This window comes from Carlito syrichta, unplaced genomic scaffold, assembly GCF_000164805.1.
Source record: "Carlito syrichta isolate Samal-C Ts95f unplaced genomic scaffold, Tarsius_syrichta-2.0.1 Scaffold309689, whole genome shotgun sequence".
NCBI classification, from domain to species: Eukaryota; Metazoa; Chordata; class Mammalia; order Primates; family Tarsiidae; genus Carlito; species Carlito syrichta.
Genome location: NW_007253785.1, coordinates 536,697 through 560,425, shown reverse-complemented (window position 1 = coordinate 560,425; position 23,729 = coordinate 536,697). Strand labels below are relative to the sequence as shown.

Below are 23,729 nucleotides of genomic sequence, written 5' to 3'. Positions count from 1 at the left end.
ATTATATATGAAACAAAATTGACAAAAGGAAATTCAAAAATGATTTATGTTGGCTTCAGGCCCGTCACCCCACACTTTGCCTTCATAAAGATTTAAATCAATGGAATCTCCATATGGTTGGAGAGAAAATAGCTGCATCGCTACTGAATTGGAGACTTAATATTTGATTTTCCACTTAGTGACAGGCTAAATTACAAAGACCGCAAAGCATGTTGTGTTTACACACAGTTTCTGCTTTTCTGCAATTCAATTTTGGCAATTTCCTCTTATGGTGTTCAGCCAATTAAACCTCTCTTATCAACTGAGGGCATTTACAGCAGGGAGGCAATACACAATTAAAGTCCTATCAGTTAGTCAGTTTCCACATGTTCTCCAACTCTCAGCTTCAGTCTGCTTCCACAGTTTCTTTTATATCTGAGGCTTTTTCCTATGGCTTATCATTTTGTCCCCAAAGTGGGGATTGTGGGAGGAGTTGTTAGTCTGTTAGCACAAATAGCAAAGGAGACAAGAATTATGGAGCCAGGTAAAGCAAAACAAAGAATAATCACAGACGCATTTCACAATCATTATCAATAGTGCTACATTAGTATTTGTTGAGTTAAATTATTCCATTTGATAGTGATTGTAAACCAGTGAGGTGTGGATAAATTATTACCCTTATCTTATAGATAACTAAACTAATAAGTGGTGCACAAAAATAAGTGAGCTATTTTGATAAATTCTCTATAAAGGCACTTTCCTTTCTTAAAATTGACTTCCTTTTTTATTAAATTTTATTTTATTTTAGAGATGTGAGGTACAAATAATTATTAACTATACAAGTAGGCTACACGCAGGTGAAGTTTGGGTCTCCAACTGGCCCCTACTCCTCCTGCTATAGGACCAGGTACCCTTTGTGCCTCCCTGTGCCTTTCCCTATCAGTGCCACTGACTGCCAATCCTTCCCTTGTGCTAAGGTTATTAATGGTCAGGGCCCACTTATAAGTGAGAACATGCGGTATTCAGTTCTTATTTCTGTGATAGATCACTAAGTATGAAAATCTCCAACTCCAATTTGTTGCAAAGTTCATGATGTTGTTCTTTTTTATTGGCTGCATTAGACTCCATTGTGTATATGTACCACATTTTCCTTATCCAGTCCACTTTTGATGGGCAGTAGGGTTGGTTTCATGTTTTTGCTATTGTGAACAGTGTGGCACTAAACATGCATGTGCAAGTGTCTTTTTTGTAGCACAATTATAAAGGCACTTTCTAAAGCAGGTAGACTTTCAAAATATCTTAAGCAATGGCAACATTATTTAAATAAGCTTATAGCTATCAAAAGGAACTAACCTAAAAACAACTCTGATTTATTTGAAATTTCCTTTTAAAATAGTTTTATTTTTTACAAGATCAGTATATTCCTACCCTTTGAAAGTCCTTTAAAATAGAAAACAGTTATAAAGTAACAGTGACAAACTTCTGCCTAAATACATTTGGCAAGCTAGGGCTTTATCTGAGATGGAAAAATTTTAATTTTGTGAGTTGAGAATCAAAGTTAATGTAGTTTGTCTATAAGACTGACTTCAATTAAGGCCAAAAATCCTGAGGTTTTGTGCTATTGAAAAGTCAAAGCCAGGCTCGGGGGCTCAGCCTGTAATCCCGCTCTTTGGGAGGCTGAGGTGAGTGGACTGCCTGAGCCCGAAGGTTCGAGACCCGCCTGGGCAACTTGGTGAGACCTCATCTCTACAATAAAATCAAAAAATTAGCCGGGTGAGTGCACGCCTTTAGTTCCAGCTACTTGGAAGGCTGAGGTGGAAGGATCTCCGGAGTCCAGCAGGTCAAAGTTGTGGTGGCTGGGAGCGTGCCACTGCACTCCAGTCTGGGCAGAGTGAGACTCCAACTCAAAAAAAAGAAAAGAAAAGAAAAGTCAAAAGTGATGAGGAATCAGAGAAAGAGAGAGATCTAGGCAATTTATCTTCATTCATCTGTGTTGACTACAGACAGACAACCCAGTGCCATTAAAAACAAGCCAGTTGTTATCAAGAACTTTCTGTTTAAAAGAAACAAAAGCCCCAAGAACTCAATTACAAAAGCATGTTTTTTTACAAAGAGCACTTGAATCAAGACTAAAAGGGGAGGGAGGCACACACACACACACACACACACAAAAATTCCTATATAAACTCTCAGAACATGGTCAACTGTCTCCATCTCCCTTCAAAAGTTTTTCAAAGACTCCAAAATTCTTTTTGCAGAGAAGTATTTCTCCAGCTTATGATTCTTTGAAGTTGGGAAGAATTATGAAGAGTAAAACTTGTGCTCAATATTAACATTCTATAAGTATAATAAAATTTACAGCAAGTAATTTTTCTACTGCTCCACTTAATAATCTTATAGAAAGATTCACACTATATAGCTAGTTTGTAGATGATTATATATGCTGTTTACTAATCTTTTCCTAAAATGTGTATGGGAATATAGCTAGATCTGCTGTATTGTTTGCACACTGTACAACTCCAGTGAGCACCATTTCCATAGACATAAATGTGAAAGATGCCACCAGGAAATCCAGATGACCTGACCTTGTTTCATATAAGACACACAGCAATAGTAACTTAGAAACCCCTTTTCCTAGAACATAACTTTTTTGAAGTGTGATGGTTATCTGTTTAAAAATTTTCTATCAGTGCACCTTCTGATCATGGGATTTATACAACTACTGATGCATGCAGGCACCTATTTAGATGTTCTTATTTTCACTGAAGGATTTCCTCAACCACTACTGACTCACCTCTATTTTAAATGTTTCATTACAAGATATTTGTGACTATTAATCCTAGATTTTGCAACATTGACATGGCCCCCTACTTGTTGTTTCTCACTCTTTTACTACTTTTACTACTTTCTCTAAGGATCATTGCTTGCAAGAAATAATATCTTCATATGATAAGAAATATTTATTTAAATTTCAATTACCCTGTTCCTCCAAAAATCTGAAAAGCATTTGTTTTCAAATTTTCCTTATCCTGAATATTATACACCTAATTCTAACTTATTCAAATGACCATCTTCAAATGATACCTAAGATATTCAAGGTATTTATGTGTTCTGTCAGACAGCTATTACTGTAATAGTGTTGTGCAAGAAACAAACTCAAAATCTCAGTGGCCTACAAAAGCATTTATTTTTCTCACTCATGGGTCTGTGGGACAGCTGGGGCAGTTCTACTTCAGGCTGTGAGTCAGAGCCAGGTCTGCCACATATGTCTCCTCTTTCTGGGACTAGCAGCTTACCTGGGCATGTCCTTTTCACAACAGATGGCAGATAGCAGAAACACAAGAGGGCAAACCAAACCAAGCAAGTGCATTGAAAACTTCTGATTAAACTTGAGTTCTACTTAAGTTCATTGGCCAAAGCAGTATGACAACAGTGGGGTAGAGAGGTACAGAGGGACAGACAGAGGGACTTACATCATATAGGGAGGGGTATGTTATAATTCTATTATATGGAGGAAGTAAAGAATAATCCAAATGAGCAATAAAGCAGTGTGAACAATAATTTGATACACATGATGCACAGAAATCTCAGATCTATTCTCTGTCCTTTACAGGAGTTGAAACTGATTGGCCTGGACATCCCACATTTTGCTGCAGATCTTCCACTGAATCGATGTAAAAATCGTTATACAAACATCCTACCATGTAAGATGATCAACAGTGCCAATCCTACTCATGTCATTTAAAGTTGAAAGACTGCTATTGCAGATTAATCAATTTCACTAGTCTCTAATCGACCAATCTCTGAGATCCAGTTGTAGTCTGGATCTCAAGACCATCTCTGAGATTAGGTTGCTCTCACTTGTGCTTTGATGTCACTTGATCATTTGATGATCCTATCACATGGAGGAAGATTTAGTTACTATGCTTTTAAATGAATTGCATCTGAACAGAAGAGACTGACCATTTGACCCTTTGGAGATTAAAGAGTTTTAGCCAAATTGGGGATTGGATAATTTGTGCTCTCATAAAATATTTTCAGCCAATTCATTGATAATGGAAGGCAGCAAAAGAGAAAGGAATGTAGTGTATCAAAATGCCTTCTGGCAAGTTATGTTGTTGCTTACCATTTTGCAATAAAAAGCAACACTCAAAACAATTTTATATATATAAATATATATTATATATATATTTAAAACAAACTTACAGAACAATTAAAATACATTTCAATATAGAGTTAACTTTCCTCTCTGCTGTACTCTGGTGAGCTGGGAAGTAATGGAAAAGTGGAAAGGAGATGGCTGAAAAAATCTAGAAAAAGAACTCTCTCCTTGACATTTTTTTAAATTAAATTGTGTGTGTTATAATAATACTTCAATCTGCACATAGTTCAGATTTACTTTTTTTATTTCATGTACAACTACAAAAAATGCATCTTCTTCTCTCTAGGTCTCCCAAAGGTAGTAAATTCTGGATGTTCCTAGGTGAATGAAAATCATATTTATGTTACATACTATAGTTTTCCATACAATCTCCCAGATGTTTTAGTTCTTGTAAATATTCTGCACAACCCTCAAAAACCCTGGAGACAATTCTTTCAAGGACAGAAAAACTGGTGGGAAATAGTGGTTAGAAAGCGTTTATGTATTTCTTTAAAAAAGAAACTAAGGTCAAGAAATGACTAAAATATCAATTGTCTACCTACTCTGTCATTGATTGATTTGGCTTGATATTAGATAAAGAGGGTTGAGATAATTCTTTCTTCCATCCAGATTTTTAATATGTATTTTCTCCTTATTCTTTATAGATGACTTTAGTCGTGTAAGATTAGTCTCCATAAATGAAGAGGAAGGTGCAGACTACATCAATGCCAACTATATACCTGTAAGTAGACAAAAAAAATTAGGCATTCCAATGTTAGCCCAGCCAGCCTAAGACTATTGGGGCTATATGGATGTGTCAAACAGTCAAAGATAGCCATTCCCCACCCAGCAATTAAACTCCAAGAAAGAGTTTCCATTATTCCATTTCATAATAAAAGATAGTGGGTCGGGGGAGAAAGTCCATGGATTAGTAATGTTCAGATTTCTCTGTAAAGAACTAGTGAAAGGAAAAGTAGAAATGCCAAAGATCATCTTTCTTGTGTTTAAATTTCAGTTTCAGCAACAAAACTCAAAGGGCTCCTTGTGAGCACCAGCACTTCTAAAATGTCTGTAAACGTAGTGGTGGTTGTTACAAATGATTTTTATAGTTTTCTGGAGAACAGTGCTTAAAATCATGCAGACTACAATGGTTAGTTACTCTGAGTACTTCTTTGAAGAAAAAGTTGCATAGGTGTGTGATCCTTTGCAAGTTTTATCACCAGTAAATTGTCAGGGTTTCCTCCCTCTCTCTGCACTGGTATGGAACAATATTTGGTGTCCACAGTGGCTAGGTAGGTGTTCATTTTGTCACTTTTCTTTCAGGGATACAACTCACCCCAGGAGTATATTGCCACCCAGGGGCCGCTACCTGAAACCAGAAATGACTTCTGGAAGATGGTCCTACAACAAAAGTCTCAGATTATTGTCATGCTCACTCAGTGTAATGAGAAGAGGAGGGTATGTACGCAATGGGGTGCTCTCATTTAGCTGCAAAAGCTACCCCAGCCACTGCCGTGGATGAAGTGCTTACTATTGTCAAAGTCAAATAAAATGTAAAGACAAATCTCTAACTTAAAACTTTGTATTTGGGAAGCAAAAATTGCAATTTGGGACATACACACAGAACAGATGACCTTTAGTCCCAAGAACAAAGAGAAGATTGGAAGACTTATAAAAAGAAAACTGTTATTAATATATATTGTTTTGCAAGACCATACATTGGTACTAATAAAGTTGTGGCAAGATGGTGAGCTCTGACTGGTGAGTGACAGCAGTGGGTAGAACCAGTCCTGGAGTTCTACCTCAGCAGTTTCAGCAGAGGCTTGGAGTTCAAGTCTCAGCAGTTTTAGTAGAGGCTTTCAGAGAATTATGTTCTTGGAGAAATGTTAGTGCCCTGGGTGCTTTTACACCTTGGCCGCTGGACTCTGTTTTAGTTGGGTATGATAAGAATGACCCAATTCATATGATCAACTTTCACACTAGGTGGCAGAAACTATTGCACTTGCATTATCTTTCATCTTCACAACAGTCTTATGCAGTTCTTCAGAGGCAAGTAGCTCTGGTCTCCCTAACTGAACACAGACATAATTGAGCACAGACCTGGAAAAGAGGCAGGAATTTCAACAGACTCCCATGAAGAAATGTTGGGATAGTTACTTCCATAGGAAGAGGGTTATGTTATGTGCTACTGCTGGGAGGGTGGGAGGAATTCAAAGGAGAGGAAGGGCAGAGTGGTGAGGTCTCTGGGAGACCTTCCAAAAAGTGGGGGATGGGGGATGATGGTAAAGTTGACCCTTGAAGTAGGGACTTGGGGCAACATTTCCACACTATCTGAGCAAGCATTAGGGCCCTTTGCACTGTTGAGAGTTGCTTCTACAAAGGCATTACATGTTCCATTTCTTCCTAGTCTATTTGTTTTAAAAGATTGTGTCATGCTCACTCCAGGTGAAATGTGACCACTACTGGCCATTCACGGAAGAACCTATAGCTTACGGAGACATCACTGTGGAGATGATTTCAGAGGAGGAGCAGGATGACTGGGCCTGTAGACACTTCCGGATCAACTATGTAAGTCATCAAACAGAAGGCAGGTGCTGTCCCCATGCTGACACCTCCAGCACCACCAAGTAGGTGCCAGGAGACCAGTCCACCACCATGTAAGATAATGAACTCTTCAGGATTTGCAATACTAGTTCCTTTGAGAGACACATTCCACTTTTAGTTGGTTGTTTTCCATTTCACCACGGATGAAATGGCTGGTCTGGAGAGCCTGAGAAGTCACAGTAAAAAGTCTGCACTGGTCCTTTTCAAATTAGCTCAGGTCAATAGGAGACACAGTTAGCCATGCTTATCAGGCATCTTTGAGGCGAGAAGAGTTCTCATTACTTATATTAACCATATGTGAGTATAGTTAGAATATGTAGGGCACAGTTACTCTTCACATTAAACACTTAAATTATGATTTAGTGGTTTGGGTTTTGTTTTGTTTGTTTTCCCTTATTTTGTTCTGGTTTGGTTTTTATTATTTGAAAGGCACTTCTAGACCTTACTAGTCATGTTCCATATCTTTCTGGAAATGCTATTGATTTCTGATTATAAGAATGCCAAGGCCGAGTTCAGTGGCTCAGCCTGTAATCCCAGCACTTTGGGCGGCCGAGGTGAATGGATTGCCTGAGCCCATGGGTTTGAGCCCCAGGCAACTTGGCAAAACCTGGTCTCTATAATAAATCAAAAATTAGCTGGGCATGGTAGTGCACGCCTGTAGTTCTGGCTACTTGGAAGGCTGAGTTGGAAGAATCGCTGGAGCCCAGCAGGTCGACGCTAGTGTGGCCATGAACATGCCACTGCATTCTAGCCTGGGTAACAGAGTGAAACTCCGACTCAAAAAAAAAAAAAAAAAAAGATCAAAAATGTAGATTTTTCTTGCAAGGCCTGCTGCATCTCTGATGACAAGTCTTTGAGCATAAACTGAATGTTTCTGTGCCGGGCTTAGGTGCTAAAATCAACCAAAGTCACTCTGTTGTCTTCTGCCTATGGAATACAGGAGAGAGTTTCTACTAGTATTTTCCTAGTAGTAAAAGACCAGGAGATGGCGTGCTGTGCCCTATGACCAAACTGACCCACTGCCTGTTTTGTAAGGCCCACGAGCTAAGAATGATTTTTGCATTTTTAAATGGTTGAGAAAAAATTTGTAGGTGTTTTATATGAAATTTTTATGTAAATTATGTGACATTCAAATTTCAGTGTCCATAAATAACATTTTATTAGAACACAGCCCGCATTTGTTTACTTATCATCCATGACAGTGATTGTGCTACATCAAACTTGAGTAATTGCAACTGAAACTATGACCCATAAAAACATAAATATTTACTATCTGGCCCTTTGCAGAAAAAGTTACTGACCCTTGATGCAGATAATGGAAACAAAGGTTATCCATATCAACACAGCATAAGAGCTTGATAACTCTTCTTTATTGATATTTACAGGAGAGAAATCACTCCTCCACTGGTAGTTAACAATGGTTTTTACTACTATGAAAATTTAGGTAAATCCCAGTATGCCGCTGATGGACTGTTTCATGTTGTTCCATTCTTTTGAAATGTTCCCCAAGCATATTTCTACACAAATACAGAGTTTCAGCTCAAACATCAGCTCCATGAGGAACATTCCCTGGGCTCAGCAACCATTAGCGCCTTCCAACTGTGGGTAGAGTCCAACGTAGACTGCTCTACCACAGTACACCTGGGATGGTTATAATTTTCGCTGTTTATATCTGCCTTTTTATATCTGCCTCCCCTGTGTACTATGAGTTTCAGAAGCAAGTACTCTATCTCTGGGAATGAATAAATTAATGGATGAATAATTGACTTAACAAATAATAAAGTACTTATAAAGCATCAACAGATTTTTTATCAGAGAAAATATTTGACAATCTTGATGCCATTTGAACTCTGCTTTCTTTCTTGACTACTTCAGTCAGAAAGCCAGTGCAAACTGCTTTCTGACTGAAGTAGTCAAGAAACAAAATATAGAACAAATCTTTCTCTAGGTTTGCATCAAGGAGAAAAAAATTGAAGAACACAAAACAGGATCTGTTTTCATGCCTGCTCCCTTGGGCAGGGAACAGTCATGTCATATAGATTATTGCATGGGTAATACTATACTTCTTGTCCTTGGTCTTTCCATGACAACCTACGCATGTTCTCACTCATAAATGGTCCCTAAATACCAGTCATATTAGCACAAGGATGGGCTCAGCAATCACAGGGCACTGCTAGGGGAGGAAGGGAGGGAGAATTGTGGGAGAAACATAACACAAAGTGTACCTGGTCCACTACTAGAGGAAGTGTAGAACAGAAGCCCAAACGCCACCTGCATGTAGCCTATTTATGTAGTTAATCCTCACTTGTACCCCACAACTCTATAATGCAAAAACATAAATAAATTCGTAAATTAAAAAAGAAAAGAAAAATAGAAATAAAACACTGACTACAAGTGTTTGCTTGTAAGGCATTTATATGGTAGTTCTAAGCACTGGTACTAGAGTGCCCTCTTCTGGCCATAAATATATAAAATCTAAATTTTAAACTACAATGAAGGCTACATTTCCCAAAGGACCTTGTGCTCTGCTAATAAATTAGATATTTCTATTTGTTTCATTTTATATTCCCTTCTTTATTCCTTCCATATTGATAATGGAAACATTCCAAGTACAAAAAGATAAAATTACATAAATGAAGAAATCAGGATAAGAAACATTTGGGAATGACAAAGTAAGATGAAACCGGAATGGTTTTCTCATTTAACAAGAAACAAGAAAATGACCGTAACATTCAACTTGCCATGAACTTGGTAAAACCTGGAGACTAAAGATTGGCAACAACTTGTTTGTTACCAGGAACTTTGTGTATTGCTAGTCAGCTGGCACAGCTGATTGTAGTTCTAGGACCCTTGCCTTGCAGCTGTGGAGAAACTATGGCAATTTAGCAGTTTCCTGATTTTAAACTACCTTGCGTTTTTTTTGTTTGTTTGTTTGTTTGTTTGTTTTTGAGTTGGCGTGTCACTCTGTCGCCCAGACTGGAGTGCAGTGGCCGCTCCCGGCCACCGCAGCCTCGACCTGCTGGGCTCCAGTGATCCTTCCGCCTCAGCCTTCCGAGTAGCCGGAATTACAGGCATACGCTACCACGCCCGGCTGAGTTTTTGATTTATTGTAAAGATGAGGTCTCCCTGCCCAGGTGGGTCTCGAACCCACGGGCTCAGGCAATCCACTCACCTCAGCCTCCCAAAGGCGCAGGATTACAGGCTGAGCCACCAAGCCCAGCTTACTTTGCGTTTTTTAGCTGAATACATTTTCAGATCAACTGTATTGGAAATATATATATTTTTAACATACATACATACACAGAGAGAGAGAGAGGGAGAGAGAAAGACTACAACATATGGCCTTATACTAATTATAATCAACATTCAAACAGGGTGGAACCTTTCTGGGCAATCAGAGTTATCTGGTGGCTGAGCATCTTTGAATCCTTATGATGCTGAATAAGTTATTTTTTACAAATTGCTATGCTGGGGATGTTTTCTCAGCATACTTCCTGAAGATAGCAGTGAGGAAGCCAGCCTCTTTGTAGACTTTATGTTGTCTTAGAGCGCCTGAACGTAGTGGGGGAGGCACCGCATGCCGCTAGAGTTTTATGGCCTGAGGTGCCAAGGGATAGTGAGTGTAGGTGAAGTGATGACTTATGTATACTTAGTCAAATCTTACATATGTGTTTATATGTTTTATTTATGCATTTTATTTATACACTTTTATATAGATATAATTTTACTCCGCCCAAGATCACTGACTCTTTGAAATTTATTTCTCTTTAATACCTCAATTTAAACTTTAGCTCCAAACTCATAGCCAGGTTAATTTCCCAAATCATTATATAGTATTTCTCTTCTGAGAGGATTCTAGGTTCTTGGCAAGTTTGAGAAATGAGGGATGAATTAAATCTCGGTGAAGCCTGCATTTGGAATATTTCTGACTGTTAATAACATGAGAATAATCCATTCTTACAAATTAGTTGAAACGAAAGAGTTGATCTTGAAGGTCTCACATTCTAACTGATATTTACCCAGTTCAGAGGGAGCAACAATTTATTTTACATACATGTTAATATGAACAGGCTTAATATACAAATTATACTCACTTGTTTGAGATTCCCAGAACCAGTCAGATAAATGCAATGAGTTGAATTGGAGTGGTAATAAGGTACAAGTAAGTTATGATATTCCTATCTAGCAACTAGCAAGTTATGATAATAATATCACAAATATAATTACTTAATCCACACAACAACCCTTGCTCTCTAGATATCTTTAGGGTGCCTTTAGATATGAAAAAAACTGAAGTTCAGCAAGTCAACTTCCCTAGTATCAAAGCCTGAAACAAGAATTCTCATAGATGTGAGTTATTGAAAGTGTATTCTTGGATAAAACCATTAGGGAGCAAGAGAACCAGAATAAGACAAGGAAGAAGTCCTGCACAGTGGTAGGTTCAGCTGAAGTCTAACCTGTCAGATCTCACAGACAGTGCTGGGCATGAACAGCACTGAAGTGCTGTCTCATTCTGACAAAATGGGCTGGATTTTTGAACCCCAGGATCAGTCAGTCATTAGCTTCTGGCTGCCTTCAGCAGAAGAATACTATCTCTTAGGCATTTCCACCCAGGTAGCTCCCTGTGATGGAAGGCAACTATCAGAAGGGTGCCGTTAGGCCATTAGTAGCAACGGGGAAAGGGGGTACCCTAGACGGGCAAAGGCGATCTAAGCAAGGCACCAACAGCACCTTCTGTAGTGTTAAATTCATTGACCCAAACTAATGCAGCTTCTAAATAACAGACCCAGGATGCAAATCCTGATCTGCTTAAGCTCTTGTCCTCAACTACACAGGCAGGGATTAGTCTGTGTATCCTACTATTTGAAACTTCATACAATTAGATTTTTTTTTCAGGTCCCATGTTGTGCCAGATACAATGCTCAGAGCTGGAAAGGGAAATGCACTGAATAGGAGTGAAATGTAGCTCTGTCTTCTTGCACCATTAACTTGGGATTGCCAATGGAGACTTGGGCCATCCTAGCAGTACACTGAGAGATTAATGCTTGTTTTTGGCTTTTTCCCCCCGAAGGCTGATGAGATGCAGGATGTGATGCATTTTAACTACACTGCATGGCCTGATCACGGTGTGCCCACAGCAAATGCTGCAGAAAGTATCCTGCAGTTTGTACACATGGTCCGACAGCAAGCTACCAGGAGCAAAGGCCCCATGATCATTCACTGCAGGTAATCTTACAAATGCATTTTCTGTTAAACATTAAGGGTTCTTTGTATAAAGGAAATAATCCACCATTTCATAAGCCCCTGATCAGATTTAATTGACAAATGAATTATATTTTTTTAAGTCTATGATTAATTGGTGTCTTACTTATTACAGTATTTATTTACAATATGGCTATCTATATCTTATGAGAAAGATGTTATTCTCATTTTTTTTTTTTTTAGTTGAAGTCTCACTCCGTTGCCCAGGCTGGAATACAGTGGCACACTCACGGCCACCCCAGCATCGTCGACCTAGTGGACTCAGGCCTTTCAAGTAGCTGGAACTCCAGGCACGCAGTACCACACCTGGCTAATTTTGTGATTTATTGTAGAGATGAGGACTCGCCAAGTTGCCCAGGCTGTTCTCGAACCCGTGGACTCAGGCAATCCCTCACCTCAGCCTCCCAAAGTGCTGGGATTACAGGCTTGAGCCACCACACCCAGCCTATTCTTTTTTAAATAGAAAAAAAATAGAGAGGAGTAGAGAGGTTAGGGAATTCCTACAAGTTCATGCACTTAGAACGTGGAGGAGTTAGTATTCAAATTCAGACACAACAATCTTCAAAGGTCATGCCCTCAAGTACTATGTGATATTATTTTACCCCATAAAGGATTCTGAGTGGTTACAACATGGACAACATCAAATTATAAATAACTGATCACAGCTCAAAAAAATATATAACTAATGCCTGGGGGCAGTGGCTCACACCTGTAATCCCAGCACTTTGGGAGGCCTAGGCACGAGGATTACTTGAGCCCAGGCGTTTGAGACCAGTCTAGGCAATATACAGAGACCTCATCTCTATAAATATTAAAATAAAAAAAAAATTAGCTGAGTGTGGTGGTGCATGCCTGTAGTACCAGCTACTCAGGAGACTGAGGCAGAAGTATTGCCTGAACCCAGAAGGTCAAGGCTGCAGTGAGCCATGATCATACCACTGCCTTCCAGCCTGGGTGACAGAGGGAGACTCCAAATATATATATTTTGTATATATGTATACACACATGCACAAAAGCAAGTAGAAGAGAAAAAATAAAAATATTCAGCTTATTGCTATGGATGCTCTTCAGAATTGCCTCTAAATTTTTAGATGGCTGATCCATTACATGACAAAAAAATCAAAATCCACACTAATTCCTTGCAGGAAGAGTTGTCTTTAAATTTAATCTTTTCTTCCTACCAAGAGAACAAAATTCCATCAAAATCTGTGATACTATGCGGTTGTAAAATTTTTATGCAGCCTCAAAAGAGTAAGGGACATAAGTATGCTTTGTGGGATGAAGATGTGAAGAGAAGTCTTGGCACCCATGCCAACCTGAGCAAATGAATCTATAACCCCAGTTCTAGTACCTTGTCCTTTGTGAATGAGAATGGTCACTGTGTGTATGTACATCTGCAAGTGCATGTGTGTGTGCATATGTGTGTGTGGAGTTTGTATCTCCCTGGAAAGAAAAAAATGCTTCACAAGCTACTAAGTTTCTGTTTAGAGAATATACCATTGCTGTCAATCCACCTTAGGCATCCACAGGTTAAAAACTGTGCTCTCACAGATAAACTTATTCTCAAAATGTTTTTTTCCTAAAGCAGAAAATAAAGCAGCTCAACAGTGAGGTCAAACTCATGGATTCCTTTCACATCACATATGTATAGTTCTAGGTGATCTTTACAGGTGATCTGCTAGTGGCTGCTCATTTTATCTGAGAAATTCTGGTAGGGAAGAGTTGTCTAATAGAAAAAGTAAAATGGGCCCTGAACTCAAAGTTTATAGAGTTGGATTTTTCTGGCAAATTTTGCATATAAATTGGCTTGAACTTTCTCTTTTCCAATAATTTCATCATAATGCAGAGTTTAGAATCATTCAGATCTTATGGGTTTTTTTGGGGGGGGGGTTGTTTTGTTTTGTTTTTTTTGAGTGTTTTTTATTTTTTTTGAGTCAGTGTCTCACTCTGTCACCCAGGCTGGAGTGCACAATCAAGGCTCGCCACAATCTCAACTCCTGGGCTCAAGTGATCCTCCCATCTCAGCCTCCCAAGTAGCTGGGACTACACCACGGCATGGCTAGTGTTTTAATTTTTTTGTAGAGATGAGATCTCGCTCTATTGCCTGGGCTGATTTCGAACTCTTGGCTCAAGCAGTCCTCCCTTTTCAGCCTCCCAAAGTTCTGAGATTATAGGTGTAAGCCACCATGCCCAGCCCATGTGGATCTTTAGCCTATGGATGATTGGAAGAAAAGATGAGCCGACTTTAACATGTAGAACTAGAAATTGTTGTGGGCACTTGGCCATCCCCTGCCAGCCCACTTTCTTCTGTGCTCTGAGCACTGGGATCTGGGGACTGGATGAGACTGGGCCCAAATATTTAATATGACTTAAAGACAACTACCTCAAAGCTCCCTGGGAAATTGAAGTTGACCCAGGACCCACTGGAAGGGCAGGTGTGCTAGAGAAGACGAAGTGAATTTAGGATTGAGGTTACACAAATTGATGTGGCCCCAAAGCTAAAGTGTAGGCATCTCAACTGAACTTTTGTGCTGGGTATATGGGCTTAACTCTGAGGCTCTTCTGAAGATGGGACATTATTCATTGTATCCAGCTCTCTGAGGACAGGAACCAGGTCTCCAGAGGACTCCATATGGAATCATTACTTTTCTCCAGAAGCAGAGAACCCAGAAAAGGGTGTGACCAAGGCAGTGCAAACCCATATCTCTCTGAAGGAGGTAGCAGTGATAGTCAGAAATGTGGCAGTAGAAGGAACACCAGCCACAGCTGCTTAGTTACAAGTCAGTTAAGTGGAAAATATTGTTAGGAGTTCAGTCTTCTTTTTTCATAATCATGCTGCTTCTAGTTTTTTTTTTTAGAAATCAATACTTTATTTTCAACAGTGAAGAAGCGCCATTCGAGTAATGTGCTGTGGAAACATTCTTTTTCAGTGCTGGAGTGGGACGGACAGGAACATTCATTGCCCTGGACAGGCTCTTGCAGCACATTCGGGATCACGAGTTCGTTGACATCTTAGGGCTGGTGTCAGAAATGAGGTCATACAGGATGTCTATGGTTCAGACAGAGGTAGGAATGTAATCGATATGTACATTTCAATTGGCCCTGGGCTGAAAAACTCACCACTTTTCAACTGTATGCTTAAAAATAATTGTCTCAAATTTATTTGCTTCTGCTTTTCTAATTTTCTTATTGTTTATATTCAAACTGCTTTGAGGTATGAAAGAAATAGCCTCTAGAAAGCCTTTAAGTGTATGGTGATTACACTTTTATTTGCATCGTATTCCCTTTAGTAAACAGAGCGTATGAATGGATCTGTAATAGAGTAAAATTTCCTTTAACAGACAGAGTAGGGGTGGGTAATGGCCATCTGGGTAAATGCCATCCAATGGAGACTGTAGAACTGATGTGATTTAATTTATATTTGAGACGTTGGGTTTGGCCCAATAAGTTTGTCCTCCACGCAACTCTCTCCTAATTCACTTTTGATGATCATGGGCTGCATTTGAACTTTCCGTCCCTTTTATGATTTTAAGAATTCCCAGTCCCCAACCTACCAGCATTACCAGTTTCCGACAACTAAATGAATAGATTATTATTTTAACAGCAGGGAGCATCCCCAGAAACATCCAGCAGTGTTATATGCTCATTCTTCCTCCTCTTCTACCAAGTCCTCCCTCCCTGAAAGCCTTAGGATGCACTCTGTCTTGGAGTGGCGGCTCAGGGAGATGCCAGCAGAAAGAACTATAGGCCTCAGAGCAACCATGGGTGTGCCCCTGTGTGGGCGCAAAAACCCAAGTACAATAGCTCGTTCATAAGCCTAGTCACCAGCGGTACTCGCGACTTCTTAGCTTCAGGCCTACGATAATCCTTTTTCTCAAGGAGTGTGTGTGGGTAGAATGCTTGCAGAGTAGAACACAACCTGACCTGACCTCTTAACTAGAGATTTTAAAAATGCCTTGGTCTTTCTCATGCTTTTCCTACTCAGCACCACTAGATGGAAGTATAACTCCAAAGACCCAGAGTAATGAAGTCTCTCTCCGGCTCTCTGTGGATTTCTCCTTTCCCTTCCTTTTAACTTTTTCTCCTTCCACCCCATGCCCATCTGACCAAGACTTAGCACAGCTGGTCCAATATCTTTATTTCCTAGCTACTGCAGTATCATACCATTTTGGAAAGAGTAACCTATTAACATTGGCTCATTGGCATTAGGAAACAAGTCGTTTAATACTCCTATATGTTTCTTCACTTTCTTGATCTCATACGTTTAAAATGTATGGTTTTTGGCCAGGCACAGTGATTCACACCTCTAATTCCAGCACTTTGGGAGGCAGAGGCGAGAAGATTGTCTGAGTCCACAAGTTCAAGACCAGCCTGGGCAACTTGGCAAGACCTTGTCTCTACAATAAATCAAAAAACTAGCCGGGCGTGGTGCATGCCTGTGGTTCCAGCCACTTGGAAGGCTGGGCAGAAGGATTGCCTGAGTCCAACAGGTTGAGGCTGAGGTGGCCATGAGCATGCCACTGCCTTCCAGCCTGGGTGACAGAGTGAGATACTGACTCAAAAATAAATAAAATAAAATAAAATGTCTGATTTCCCTGAGAAACCTACTACTACCTATTGATTAAATAGTGCTTTATTAATCAGTCCATCTCTTCGGCTTTCACTTCCAAAGATTTGCATCCTAGTATGTGATTAATATGAATTCCCAAGCTACAAAGGACTACACCTTGTTTTGAGTATCTGGGATCGGATGAACTGCCCCATTCATGTAACTTATCTCTTAAAATGTGATAGACTTTGAACATGGCCTGTTTGCTTTTTGTCTTTTCCATACAATAGATTAGTAGTCTCTTTCACATGCTGATCCTCCATCCCATTTTCAGTTCCATTATCAGAAGTCACCATGTGACTTTCTGCAAAGTCAAGAAAATGTTTTCTTTTCTCCCTAAGTGTCTTACTCTAAATTTTGGTTGTTTAACTTCTTTGTTTATGGCAGCATTTTAGGTAGACATCTCCCCTAACACAGTCTTTTTTTAAGTATGATATCCCTTCCCTGAACTCTCATGGGAAGTTCAAAGTCAGCGAAGAGGGCAGAGGTTCCCTAGGTTACTTACTTTTCCTAACTTGTCAAGCTTGACCCTTGACTTCCATCCTGATAGAAGCTTTCCAATCCCAGTCATTTATCTGGGTTTGTTTTATTAGTTATGTGTAGAACATCTTGTTCATTTACCTTTATTTTTTATCATTTCTGCTTTCCCTAGTTCAGCCTATGTTTTGAATACAGATTGATTTACCTAACATTCTCCTTAAGCCTGTTCACATTCAAATCCTACTGTCTTCTGAGTTACTGAAGTTCATAAGTAAAAAACAGTTTATAAATAATTATTTTCGCATTTATCACATGAATTATATACATCATTTCCTCCCATCCCTAGTATCTAATTTTCCAACCTTTTCTACATTGCTATGATTCCACGATTTCACCCCACCCCAGTTACTTCTGCAACTGATTAAATCTGCCATATCTTCAGGTGCAATCAGGGTTGTTGCAGCACGTTGACTGTACCGCATTGTGACCTGCCCTCGTACTCTTCCTCGCCTAAACAGCCCCAAGTGATGGGCTTCTCCACAGTAGTACAGGGGTAATTAGAAAGAGTGCCAGACCCTGGCAGAAGGGTCTCAGCTTTACCACTGCACAAGTCACATTACCTCTCAAGGTTCTCATACCTCATCTGAGAAATCTGAATGACAACTTTCACGAATTGTTGTAGAATAGACATTATGTGAAATGATATAATCCAAATAAATGCTTTGAAACTGTAAATGGTGAACGTATGACTGCGTTCGCCTCTCTTGGGTTCTCGTCTTTTTTTTTTTTAAGTATTTTGTTTGATTTTCCTCTAATATCCTTTTCCTGGTGGTCAGTTAGGGCTTTGCTTTGAGTAACTTAACTGGCAGCTTGGATCTCTCAGGGATGCGTCTGTAAATAGTCTTTTATTGACTTTTCCTGTGGTTTGTTTTTGGGGTTTTGCGTATGTGTGTGTGTTTGTGTGTATGGTTTTTTTTTTTCTGCTTTCTTGTTTGTTTGTTTGTTTGTTTTTTACATAAAATGCGGCCACTGAGTAGTTATGGATTAAAAGTCCAGGCAGTCTCTGGCCTTATCTTTCCCAATGTTGACATAACACCAAAACCAATGGTTTGATGTGTGATGACCAGAAGGAGAGCTCTGTTACTGATACTGTCACAGCAAAAGAGGATATATTTCCTCCAAACCTTGTTGGAAAACACAAGCTAGGCTGAGGCACCAAGCCAGTGAAGATTGAAGTATTAATTTTATTTTTTGTGTAAAGTTGTTATATAAGAGACTTCTTAAAATCTTATGGATATCTTGACTGGATCTTATTTCAAGTTTATTTCTAATGATATTACTTATATAGAAACTCTGGGAAATAAATAAAAAGGAGAAAGCCCATGAAATTACCTTTATTTCATGGCACAAAGATATATTTTGACTATTTCATCTCAGTCTTCATTCAAATATAACTTTTACATGATTGTCCTCGTGTGCTATGTTTATACATACAAATATGCCTTTTTACATCATAATTTTTCACTTTTACAACGTAATTTTTCACATGTACTATGTGCCATATATGTTATTAAAAATTGCATAAAACACTATAAAGTTGATTTTAGGTAAAAATTTTGTTTTTGTTTGTTTGTTTGTTTTTTAAGTCAGAGTCTCACTCCATTACCCAGACTGGAGTTCAGTGGCACACTCACGGCCACCCCAGCATTGACCTGCTGGGCTCTGGCCATCCTTCTGCCTCAGCCTTCCAAGTAGCTGGAACTACAGGCATGTGCTACCACACCCGGCTAATTTTTTATTTATTGTAGAGACAAGGTCTTGCCAAGTTCCCCAGGCTGGTCTCAAACCCATAGGCTCGGGCAATCCACTCGCCTCGGCCTCCCAAAGTGCTGGGATTATAGGCTGAGCCACAGAGCCCAACCCTGACAATGTTTTATGATTGATGCATCATTGCTTACTTAAGCCAGTCTCCTTTTTATAGACCACTAGTCACTTTTTGCTATTATCTGTGTCCACACTATTTTTTAGCACTTTATTACACTGTCATCAAGAATAGTTAAAAATGGCAGCTTTAACAAATTCAAGTCATTATTGAATGTTACCTTTTTGTTTTAGCTTTGTTCACTTCACAGATGAAAAATAATTCTTTTAATTTACATTCTTTTTACTTGGCCATTTTTTACATGTTTTAGTATTTCCTCGGTTTGCTTCAAAAATTATTTAATAAGCACAAACTACGTGCTGGGCATTAGGAATAAAAAGACAACCCTTTGTTTCCAGGAATAGTTGGTGTAGTGGGTGATGCTCTTTACTTATTTGTCTACATGTATGTGCTACCAATTTGGATGACCTTTTAGCAAAAATAAAGATATCAATGTTTTGTCATAATTTTAGAAAATATTTTTCTGTCCTAGTTTCTGATTTGCACTTCATTTCGTCTTATCTTTTTTTTCGTAAAATAGTTTGAAATTTTTGTTTGTAATTTATTTCATTCCTTCCCTAAAGTAATCAGAGATAAATTAATGTATATTTTTATAGCTTAATTTATTAAAGTTCTTGGAATTTATTTCGGTGTATGATGAGATGGTGTTTTTCTTTTTTCTTTTTCAAAAATAGCCCCATGAATTCAGTGGATATCTATTACCTTAAACATTAAGTTGTATGATATAATGTAGGACGTGATGAATATAGTTAATAATACCTCAGTATATACTTGAAATTTGCTAAGAGAGTAAATTTTAAGTTTTCTCTCACACACAATGATATCTGTATGAGGTGATGGATGTGTTAATTAGCTTGATTGTGATCATCTCATAATGTATATGTTTATCAGATCATCACATTGTATACCTTAAATATATTCCTCCTTTATTATACCTCAATAAAGCTAGAAAAAAGCCATCTCACTGTAAAAAAAAAAAAAGTAATGTTGTAAGCGCTATTATTAGTCAAAATGCTTTTACAGTTGATTCTCTTGGATTTTTTTAGTTATAAAATTATGTCTCTGTCAGTAATTGAAATGGTTTTCTTTTTATAGTCATAGCATAAAATATTATATTTTTAGACATATCTGCAAAAAAATATTTTGCTATGAAAGATATTTTTGTATTTTGCTCCAGGAGCAGTACATTTTTATCCATCAGTGTGTGCAACTGATGTGGATGAAAAAGAAGCAACAGTTCTGCATCAGTGATGTCATATATGAGAATGTCAGCAAGTCCTAGTTCAGAATCCGGAGCAGTAAGTAAATAAAGAAGAGCTTCTCATGGTTCATTGTTGTTCTGTCTTAACAATGGGAGGGGACAGATGGGATGGGACAAAAGGCACCTTTTATATTGACTCTGACTTCACATGAATATTTCTGCCCAATTCCTGACTCCACAGGGGTGGCCCTGGGGAAAAATAAATACCACAGCAGATCTTAAAGCTTCAAGTCATCTTGGTTGGTGGTTAGTTGCAACAAACAGGAGCTTCTGCAACTCATGATGAATTGACCTCCATTCCCTCCCCCCAGAAATTATTCTGATATTGGCTCTGAGCCTGCAATATTAGGATACTATCATCCAAATCTATCTATCTAGATATTTTGTGCAAATATTTTATTGATTACCAGGGTTGTACGAAGGGGATTACAAAGAAGATATGAGCTGGAGTGGACACCCTCCAAACAAAAACAATGGTGATAATAGAGTCTCAGGATAGCCAAATCTGAAAATGTCTTGATCTCACCCATTATGTGAGATCGCCCATTATGTGAGCACTTATTTGAGAACTTCATGAAAACATTAGTAACATATTCAAATGCCCTATGCTCAAATTTTGACTAGGAGATCAGATTTGGGAGGTATAAGTAATCTGGACTGAGATAACAAGTAATCTGTCCATTTACATTTTACAGAGTATAAAGTCCCTGAATATACTGGAAGTAGAGGAGCCATTGACGGGGTGGGGAGAGGACAGTGGTGCATTGTGGGAGAAATATGAAAGTCTGGGCAGCATATGGACCTGTAGGTAGCAGGATAAGATTAGCTCTTGCACCTCTACCTCCATCAAGAAAGAGACAGAGTACAGAAGGGGGTAAGAAAGACAAAACAATAAAAGTAAGGAAAGACAGAGAGACAAATTTGAAGGGAGAGGGAAAAATGTTCAGACCTACAGAAACAAGGAGTCACACAGAGAAAGATGCACAGATAAACCCACATCCAGATGGGTTCTGGGATTGAGTATAATGACAGCCAGTGGCAAAGCAGGAGGAAGTTGCAAATATCCCAGGCTACTTACTGTTGTTTTCTCTCTCATTCACAGGAGAGGACATGATGTGCACCCATCCTCTCTTGCTTCCAGATTGTTTTGGAGGGGGCTTGCTAGTCATTTTGTTCAAAAGAACCCCTGCTTTGTAGTATGTGGCCAAGGAGATAATGTATCTCACAGAAGCACCGGGAAGACTTAGCCTTAAAGAGCCTACAGTGTCTTTTGGACTCTTTCACTTCGGAACATTTAATAATGGACCAAATTCAACAGAACACCAGAAAGGTCAAGACGCTCTGCAAAGGGCAGGAAGTACAGCACTTCCGAAGAGTTTAGTTGACCCTTTGCTGGTTGGGCTGAGTTTTTAGTTTTGACTTTTTTTAAGTGCAATAATTTGTGTGTGTGTGTGATTTTATCAGAAAGTTGAATTGTTTTCTGCCCATACCATTGATTAGCCCCATATCCCAGGAAGGAACAGGCATTGTTAGCATCAGATTATACCTCATTATTAAAAAGAGGCATGGCCACACATGAAGAAATGGTCATTCTACTTCAAGGACATTGCACCAGCGTATCTGTACTCCACCATACTGGATTGGAGTGGGGAGGGTGGATGGGGAAGAGAGGGGCTCTACCCACAGATCAATCATGTATCTTTTCCTCTTCCAAATATGAAAAACTGTAATTCAACTTCAAAGTAGAGTAGAAGAAATATTTGTCTTAATTGTTCTAGTTCTTGACGGTTGTTTCCCTGATTAACAGTTGGGTGTTTCTTCCTTGGCCCTTTTGGACTAATGTCACTGTCCAAGTTCTTTTTCAAGAAACCAGATCTGGCTCAGGAGAGTTTCAAGTCTGACTCTTTCAACCTTGTTGCTGTCTAAGCAATCTTGGTGCCTAGACTTTGCATTCCTTTTTCTGTTGACCTGCATATGTATGAGAGCTATTTCTTTGAGAACTATAGGCTGTGAAAATGCACTTTCTTTCCCCACAAAGAACTGGGAATTTATGAAGTTATGGCAATGAACTGCAGCATGCTAGGACAATTATCTGACTACATTTTTCTGTAATATTGTCAAATGTCTCTATGGATTCCAACAGATTTCTTTTTGTTTTGGTTATCAGTTTTTTTTTAACCAGTGTAACTAGTAACATTTTATTCTTTGGATTTTGTATAATTACAGTACATGATTGTGTATTGTGACATGAATGCTGTCAAAATGGACATTGATGGCATTGTGAATCTTGTTACTTTGTGACACTTCCTGAGAAATATGAGGTAATGGTATGGATATACAAAGGAAAAAAACTTTGAGTTGAAAGTAAACACACGCTGGCTGCTTCACTGTGGCAATGTGGCTATCGTGAGCCTTCCTGAATGTGCTTCCAGGAGGCTTGGCTTCTCTCTGTATACTTGACACTGCCCCTTCCCCTGGCTTCCCTCCATTCCCGATCGTCTTCATGAAGCCATATATATGGGATCAGCTTAATATTTCATCAGTGACCTTAGTGATGATGGAGGAGGCCAGATGAACAGCTCTGCACCCCACAGTCTCTGTCACTGAGAAGGCTTGGCCACTGCAGACCTTGGCAAAGTTCCTTGCAAGATCTGGCCAGCAAGTGTCAGTTTCACCTTGCAGGGTGAATGGCAGAGGAGTTCCATATCCTGCAGGTTAACAGCTTGGGCTCCTCAGGGATTGTCAGTTCCTACTCATCTCCCGTCCTCTACCTCTTACCTCCCTGCTACCACCTCCTCCTCTTCTCACCTCCACGCCTTTATTTCCTTTCTTGGACATTTTAATAATGTATCACACCATTCTCAGGAACAAATGTGGTCAACGAAAGGTGGCAAACATATGTGTGACATTCTTAGATTTTTCACACATGGACAGTCAGGAGTGAAACACACAACCTTGGAAGAGCTGATATAGTGCAGGGGTAAACTGAAATGCATTTCCAACACCACCCCTAGACACAGAAGTTTTGTAGCCCAGAACGTTACTTCCCATGAAACAAAGCACTTCATAAATATTTCATGTTTTTTCTTGAACACCCCTTCAAGGTAGGGATCAAATAGTACCAGATCAGTTTTCCTAAAAGGAAGGATGAGTTATCCAGAGTTTAGACTGGAGGCTCAGAGTTGAAATGACACAAAGGTCATGCTATAAAACACTTTACCAGATCATTCCTTCAGGAGTCTCTGCAGTCACTACTCAGTTGACCGGGACACTGGTGTTTCTCAATTTGTAGAGCTTATGGTGGAAAAGGCATCTGTCTATCAAAAGACTTGGGCATTCATCCTGACTGTGACTTTGAATTTACCTCTCCTGAGTTTCAGTTAATGAACTCTAGAATGACCTATTGATAGCTCCATATTTTGCCGGTGGAAGGATATGGATATCCTTATAT

At 39.1% G+C, this 23,729-nt stretch overlaps 1 protein-coding gene across 2 annotated transcripts in view; it reads left to right on the top strand.

Moving 5' to 3' along the window:
- Positions 1-22,674, top strand: part of PTPRO (protein tyrosine phosphatase, receptor type O) — a 268,013-nt gene extending 245,339 nt beyond the window's left edge. The window contains exons 20-27 of one of the 2 annotated variants that reach the window (XM_008067533.2): positions 3,593-3,683; positions 4,786-4,862; positions 5,444-5,578; positions 6,566-6,688; positions 11,796-11,950; positions 14,917-15,052; positions 20,195-20,315; positions 21,381-22,674. In XM_008067533.2, coding sequence (XP_008065724.1) covers positions 3,593-3,683; positions 4,786-4,862; positions 5,444-5,578; positions 6,566-6,688; positions 11,796-11,950; positions 14,917-15,052; positions 20,195-20,299 — 822 coding nt within the window. In that variant the 3' untranslated portion in view covers positions 20,300-20,315; positions 21,381-22,674. The remainder of the gene's footprint in view (positions 1-3,592; positions 3,684-4,785; positions 4,863-5,443; positions 5,579-6,565; positions 6,689-11,795; positions 11,951-14,916; positions 15,053-20,194; positions 20,316-21,380) is intronic. The other variant, XM_021717326.1, reaches the window with a different exon arrangement.
- Positions 22,675-23,729: the final 1,055 nt, after the last annotated feature.